Below are 8,425 nucleotides of genomic sequence, written 5' to 3'. Positions count from 1 at the left end.
CTATACTTTCCAATACGTTTTGTTTCTGTGATATCAGAACAGATTTTTTTTTTACCCTGAAAGCTAATTATACGAAAGTATTCTATTTTCGTCAATGTAAATCCATTGTAAAAGAGGATCGGAAAATCGTGATGGCATACGAGAGAGATGTAAAAAGGTTTTCGTGTACAATCAATTCATTGCCTCTCGACCATGGAGACTGAGACTACTTGGATTAGTATTTCTTTCTCTTTACTAACTTGTTCTTTCTTGAATAATTTCGGTAAGAATAGAAGAAATAATAATAAATAAAATACCCATATAATGAGTCATTTATCAGTATAAATATTTTTAAAGTGGAATAAATTTTGGTGCTCGTAAAACATTTAATTTATCTTTATTGTGGACATAAATATTGCATTTGGAAAGAAGAATGCTTTTCCCAATTTTACTTTCTAAAATTGTTTTGATAAATTAATGTATTTCACTGAAGAGAATTAACTTCATACGATGCAGATCTTACGCATTTTTTTAATAGTTTCTGGAATTGAAACACCTTTTATAAGCTCGTGGTATTTTATGGAATTAAGTGGAGAAAGTCCAATAGTGATTCCTCATCCCCTTAATGAACTACCTGTAAAAGTTGACGTCCAAGTTAAAGTGATTCATGGTGGAATGGAGTATATATTTCCTGGACTTGGATCCGCCCAAAGGGACGATGATATAGCAACAGATTACGGGGGTGTTGGATACATATATAATGAATTAGATGTAAAAATATATGTTCCCGTGGCTCAAAACAATGGCAATGGTCAAGGATGGGTCATTACAACAGGTAAATATCTAGACTGATTTTTTGACATTTGTTAATTCATTTATTTTAAAATACATATTTCAATTACATGCATGCACATTTACAACATACTGTTAGGTATTACGTAATTAAAAGCCTCAATTTTTTTTTCAAGGACATTAACACATTAACCAAACTTAAAAAAAAAAAAAAAAACATTCGTTTGTTTGTATATCTTTAAAATTATATTTCAGTATGATTTACTAAACTTTAATATAAAAAAAAATATATCACTCTTTATAATAGAAAGGTTATAATAATAATAATAATAATAATAATAATAATACACGTATCTTTTATTTAACGCCCATCCCATAATGTTACAGGGGGCAGTTTGTATTCCGGGCCATTTGTTGGAGCTTTTACGACGTGTGAGGTTCGAATTCGAGCATGGAAAATATCGGATTGGCCAAATCCTAACTACTACTTAACGACAACTATTTCAACGTGTAGCTATACGTTTGCATTTAAACATAATATATTATAATGGTTTTTATATACATAGTGCATTCTGTGTGATTTGTACAATACGTTTAAAATAATTCTTGTATAAATGTTTTGTTAGGTAATTGCAACAAAATCTAGAGTTCATTTCTGAAAAAAAAGAGAATATACCGTCATATCGCCTCTACAGAACCTATCAAAAAAAAAAAAAAAAAATAAGCTGAACTTAACATATAAATCATATCTGGAAATAACGTATTAGAATTTTCAAAGATTATTTAACTTCATCGTTTTTCTGATGTTCTAATATACATGTAAATGTTTTCACTATGGTTCTATAGCTTCTCCTTATGTGAATGTTGCTCACAATCTTGGGGTGTATCCCGATTTTGTGACTGTTCAGCTTATCCTCAGTAGCGGATACGTCTCAGAAGCACAAGGTACGTTAACCTCATGCAGCTTTTCATTGTTTGAATTTTTGACATTACAATGTTCATATAAGAATTCTTTGCAGGATATAGGCTGCATTAACTAATTGCACATCCTGATACTATGATGGACATAAAATATTGTGTATTAAATTGGATGTAGAAAACCTTATGGACTAGAACTAAAAAAATGAACACACTATTTCTTTGAGATATTTATTACTTGATTCTTAGAACAGATCTCTTCTTAAAAAAAGAAATCATTGTTTAGCAATCTGTTAGCTACATTTATATTTTTTTTCACTTATTTGCTGTATAGGGGGCATCATTTTACGCAATTTCCTTACTGCTTAAATAGTGATTTGTAATTATTGAAGTATGAAGAAAACGAGCAGTAATCAAGATAAAAATTCATACAAAACAATACAGATTGGGAGGAGAGCAAACGTAGATAAAAAATATATTAGAGGCGGGATCAGGTGCCATGGAGGAGTAAGCACTCCATCATATAAATATATATCATATTTTGATGGTTGTAAATGAAACGTTTTTTCTCTTTAGGTACAACACCTGTAACATTTAACCATGGTGATAAATGGATAAATACCTGCGGTACAGTATTTGGGATTACAGACTCTCATGTGACACTCTGGGGTGCCAGTGAAGCTGGTAAGATTTCTTTTTTCTTCAGATAAATCTCTAGGAAAAAATCAGCTTCTATGTAGTTTCTCAGAGTTAGTACTTTAAGCTAGTCCGATATTACCTATACACCTTCACTGTGTTTGATGTCAACATGGATCCAATATAATTACATAAAGGAAACATAGCTGTATGGTGTACAAATTTCTTATTTATGAAACTTTCCTTCACAATTCGTGTTACAATCCGATTTGTTGGAATTTGGTATTTTTTGAAATATCTATTTTCATCGGTTTAAAGTTGAAATCTAAATGACTTTCAACTTTTCAAAATAATATTGATAGATAATTCTTAAAAAAGTGTTACGTCTTCTATTGAAGATGATTTCATAGCATGCTTTAAAGATGGCTGGGGCAGTGAAGATATTTCATATACCTCAGCTACTGTTGAAATTAGAGCATGGATTCTGACGCTAACAGAAATTCTTCAAAATGACAAATATACATACGATCAAAACAATGGTGTTTTAAATAGCCAAGTGCCACTTACAAGTCTCTTTGATGCTGAATTTCATTTACTCGTTGTTGAGGTATGTTTTGCATTTACAAATGTTATAAAAAAGCAGATTTGAAAAGAAATGGAATACTTTTTTTTTAAGATAAACTTTAAGACTCAATTTTGATCATTGTTCAGTTTCTACCAGTAGGGCTCAAATTCTATTTTATTGACCAGACAAAAGACAACACAGTCCCTAGTGGAAGGATGTTTTATGGAGCTGGGACAGCTAGTCAGGGGGATGCCGGTGAATCTTTTGGAGGTACTTTGTATGGGTATAACAGCTCTCACGTTCTTTTATGGACACCTGCCCTGTCCTATGGGTACCCTATATATGTTGGAGGTGTCTGGGCTGGAGGAACAGATTCTTTACAAAGTTCTTCTGTTGATGTGTCTGTAAAAGTTATTGCCACAGGGACAGTTCCTCAGGGTAAAGATATTCTTAAAATATGTTCAAATCCACCAGGAAATAGGAATTTTAGCGACAATTTTTGAAGTTATAAAAATAATATATATTACTTTTTGAAAATGTAATGGAAAGGGTTTTTGTGTTAGGTTTATTTGCTTTGAATTTATTTTCCACTGATGTAGAAAAGAACATTTGAAATAGAATAATTTAAACATCTTTTGACTTTAATCTTTTTTTCCAATGTGTATGCATATGGAAACCTTACTTTTACCAAAATGGGTAAGCTACACTGAAATAATTATGATAAAGAATGCAATTGATTTTCTAAATATTCCCTTTCTAAATAACGACATATGAGGGAAAATACATTTACAATTAGAAGAAAATATTATGTAAACAATTTTTTTAATATATATTTTTGCGGTTTGTGTAGGAGATGGGTGTTGGTGGGGTGGGGTAGTTGAAAGAATTCATTATGGTTAGAAAATATGCTTTAAAATAATAATATTTGTTTCAGTTGGCTGTTCATCTCCACCAAGTATTTCTAATGGATACTATGTAGTAACTAATGACTCTGCAGTTTACCATTGTAACACTGGATACATGGCAAACCAAACTAACAATATCGTCTATTGCAATAACTCGCAATGGGATCATATCTCGCTGCGTTGTGAAGGTTGGTCGATTCTACTTGCTTAATCTTGGTTTTGAGTTAGAATTGTTCTTTGAAACGAGAATCTTATTTGTATAATCAAGGTTATAATTCCTAAGTCTTTGAAAGGTCTGGTCTACATATTGCGTTGGGATAATCTGTAAAATTATTACATAATAAACCATTCACAGTTAACAGGCAAATATTTCCCTATGAAATAATTTTATGACGTATTTCTTTATTTCTGAACAAAAGCGAATCTTTGATGCTACACTTTTTATGTTTTGTTCATAAGATTCGAATGAAAAAAGGATAAAATCTTCATAATTTTTTTCTGTAGGGGAGAAATGAATTTAATATAGTCATTTGTTATCCTGAAACACATCTGAAATGTTAAGAACAATAATTTCGAAGCGCTGTGACTATTTTGAATATTCTAGAAAGATATACGAACTACTTCCTGAATGAACATTGAACTTTTTTTGTCCTTCAAGAGATGTTGTGTCCCACCCCGACAGAAATTCCTAATGCCATAGAAATATCAAATGGGACCCAGAATGGAAGCGTGACATTATATTCATGCCTAACGGGATATTGGGGGAATAGCGGTAGTAGGTTTATATCTTGCAACGGGACCCACTGGTCTGATACAAATTTCAGGTGTACTGGTATGCGATGATTTGTAAAGTTTTCTTTAATTAAATTTAAAATATCAATTTTTATTGATTGCTAAACTTTACATAAATATAATTCAGTATCATTGAAATTCGTGTGAAATACAATATCTAAGTGAATTTTGAATTTTTTTTTTTTTATAAATCTTAAAATAAATGTTAAGCTCACAGATTGCTTTTAATTATTCTTTTTAGGAACTTCATTCACATCCTGTGGAATTCCGACAGCAATACCACATGCTTATTTTGATGTTGAAAACAGAACAGCTACTTATTACTGTCATGATGGTTACACAGCAAATGAAACTAACACTTCCATTACTTGTGTAAACGGACTGTGGGGTCAGCCTACTCTCTCCTGCTTAAGTAAGCGCATTCTGATGGTTTTGATTGATTGTGATTAATAGATTGTAGTGAAAAGCTCCGGGAAGAATTAAGCACTCAGCTATAGGTGAGTTGGTGTTTTTATTGATGCAAAAAAGTACCTTTGGCGCCATCCCTCGTTATCATAAACAGCAGTTGATAAGATCTCACCGAAAATACCCCTTACTACCACGTGCTGAAATAAATCGAGTATTGATTTAAAAATAATACTGGTTTCCTTGCTGAATTTTTTTCAAGGAAGAAAATAAAATAGGTTAATTATACCGTATATCGGGAAATAATTGAATGTGCGCTGCAGAAGTTTTCCTTTTTTTTAGTAAATCAAAAAAAAATAAATAAATAAAAAAATAAAATTAAAAAATAAAAAAAATAAAAGAAAATACAATAAATGAATTAATAATAATAATAAATAATCGCTAAGAAAAGCACTAAAATTTCCACAAACTCTTACAGAATTATGTGCTTTGTTTACAATTTGCCGACTCCTGACCAGTGTATTTGGTAGACTATCTAGCTTGTTGGCAGGTGCAGAATGTATTGTTGGGTAAAAGCCAAGGTTTGAGAGGGACCACTGTAAAACTCTGAGAAATCAAGAGTTTAAAACTAGTTCGGCATAATTAACGCTGCTTATAATAAGTATACATGCATTCATCAGTAAGGGATTCTTTATAATAATTAATTTGTATAATTTTTTTTTTAGAAATGTTAACAAATTTATACTTTCATCAAAAAATGTCATAATTTCAGCATAAAATGCAATCTTAATGGATATGTTATGCAAATTTAAATTTAATTGAAATGGCATAACTTATTAAAAAAAGAAAGTAGAAAACGTCGACGAATATGTAGATAAATAATGTAAATAAACAAAATGCCGTTTGTAAAATTGATGCGTAAATATTGTATTATTATTCTTTTTGTTCTCTTTTGATTGTTTGCCCAATTTGCGTAAAAAAAAGCAATTGGTCATTAATCCGTAACCTTTCTGTATTATCGATTATAGAAATTTTTATTTAGCTTTATTCTAAAGCTTAGAGCCCATTGCATGATCAATTTTGTAAACAATCAAATGGTTTATCTATAAGGGACTCCTTTTAGTTCAATATTCAATTTAGCAATTTGCAATTTAAACCCGGGTAAAGATTAACAAACCCATAAAGGGAGCTCACAAGCGTGGTGTAGTCTATAGGACTGGAAAATACATCGCATTATTTAGTTTTTATTTAAGATGAAAGTTCGCCAAAATATAAACGTCATAATCTAAAATAATTTTTTTCATATCATATTCGCGTAATGTTCCAGAAGCAAAGACTTTTTCTATTATCATATTCGCATAATGTTCCAGAAGCAAAGATTTCCCAAGGAATGGTAATTATGAGTTGAAAGGGGAGGTTCAAGCAAGTCCCTAACTGCTATTATCAGCCTCCAAATGATTTGCAGTGAAAATTCTGTATTTTTGTGATTACAATCTTAATTGATCTACTACATTTGATAATATCTTCATAAATGAATATCATTTTTGACATAAAAAAGTAGCTCTTCTTCTTTTTTAAATGTACTTTCATCAAAATTATAGTTCCATACGTGTATTTCACGTTTTTTAGAGCCAAGATGAAGAATAATATTTCATCTGTACAGGAAACTTTGCTAGTAATTCGTATGAAACTTTGCTGTCAATCATATCTCGACTAATTGATTTCATTTACACTTGATGTTCGATTATTTGAGGAGAATTTTAAACTTTTTTGTTTGTGTCAGGAGAAAATACAAAAATAATGCTGACGCAGTGTCATCGAGTTTTATAAAAGATACATGTTAGTAATATTAACCAGGAAGTATGCTTTGAGATAAGTACACTTTGTAGATTACATGGAAAAATAATGCATGGTATTCTTAATCGATCCTACGTAGAAAGTACAACATTTGAATTTTTTCTAACAATACAGAGTAAACATGCATGTTCCTCGTCATGTTCACCGTAAATTTACCAGTATGCTTAGATCAAACAAAATATTTTGAGATGTTTGATTTCATTGATAAAAATTCATTATTAAAACGTTTTAGAAGAAATTCGATGTACACATGTCTTAAACTTTTTATCAATTTTGTTTCAGATTCAATAGCTAGGAAACCCACGAAGAAAATAATATACGCAATTTCTAAAACACTGGGCAAGATGAAAATAGACAAACCCTCACATCGATATTGATGACAATGATTCACTAAATTGATAGAACGCAGAATTAAACAAATATATATGGATTTAATATTTCAGATATATCATGCTCAGATCCACCAGAAATCCAAAACGCAATGAAGCTGTCAGATGGGTTAGAGAACGGAAGTTCAACATTATACACGTGCATGCCGGGATTCACATCAAATAATGGACAACCGAAAATATCGTGTAATGAATCGAAGTGGACATCAACAAATTTTACATGCTTAAGTATGTAGTATATATTCTTTTTTTTTTTTTTGGAAAAAAAAAGAATAGAAAAAAGGCAATTAATATAAAATTGCGATGTCTTTTTTTAAGATTTTCTTACATCTTGTAAGAATTTAAGCAAGCAATGTTTGCTTCATATGTATTTATGTCTTTCCCTTGTCTCTGATTTCCTTCTAAATATATTTTTGGTTAAAGATATTTTTTAATATACAAGGTTTTATATAGAGATAGAAATGAGTTTCTAGTTTTGGAAAAAAGCAGCGTGTATACATGGGGAAGGTGAAGTTAAATTTGTATCAACTCGTCCATCTTCCTTCTTAATTCAATTCTTCATAAAATAAATTCTGTATGAGATATCTGAATGATTTATTTATTATGAGACAAATAAAGAGCGTAAATAAATTTCTAGGTTCAGAAATTAAACCATGCGATGTTCCACCTTCAATACCAAATGCATACTATACTCTTGACAACACCACGGCTACTTATCATTGTTACCATGGCTACACAGGAAATCAAACAGACTCCACAATCAGATGTGTGAATTCACAATGGGAAGCCACTACGCTTAACTGTTCAAGTATGAATAATTCAGTGTGCACATGAAATTCTTAAACCCAAATTGTAATGGTGTACACTGAGCATATATTACTTGTTTGAAATTGTCCTATCCATTCTTTTTACAGAATTGTCTAGGGACAAAACTGTAAATATTTTGCCATAATTGAACTTGCAATGTGTTCTTTTATTCCATTACAGATATAACCTGTGGTCCGCCTTCAGATATCCCAAACACAGTTAAGGTATCTGACGGGTTCTATAATGGTAGCATGACAATATACTCGTGTCTGCCTGGTTTCTCATCTAATAACGAATATCCAAACACGACATGTAATGGAAGCCATTGGTCAAGTGTACAGTTTGCTTGTTCAGGTATCCTTATGAAGTTGACCTACTAA

The 8,425-nt window shown here is 31.0% G+C and overlaps 1 protein-coding gene across 1 annotated transcript; it reads left to right on the top strand.

The window, feature by feature from the left end:
- The first annotated feature begins 558 nt into the window (after nt 1-558).
- Nucleotides 559-8,425, top strand: LOC133203375 (sushi, von Willebrand factor type A, EGF and pentraxin domain-containing protein 1-like). Its single transcript, XM_061339167.1, has 10 exons — nt 559-814; nt 1,618-1,716; nt 2,266-2,373; nt 2,724-2,822; nt 3,074-3,328; nt 3,825-3,900; nt 4,449-4,567; nt 7,293-7,424; nt 7,876-8,046; nt 8,226-8,425. The coding sequence occupies exons 1-10, from the start codon at nt 559-561 to the stop codon at nt 8,423-8,425; spliced, it is 1,515 nt and encodes a 504-aa protein (XP_061195151.1).

The sequence above is a fragment of the Saccostrea echinata genome, unplaced genomic scaffold (genome assembly GCF_033153115.1).
Source record: "Saccostrea echinata isolate AGI-Se365-2 ecotype Australia unplaced genomic scaffold, CSIRO_AGI_Sech_v1 ptg000050l, whole genome shotgun sequence".
Taxonomy (NCBI): domain Eukaryota; kingdom Metazoa; phylum Mollusca; class Bivalvia; order Ostreida; family Ostreidae; genus Saccostrea; species Saccostrea echinata.
Note: the sequence above shows the minus strand (reverse complement) of the source record. Positions and strands in the feature narration are given on the sequence as shown.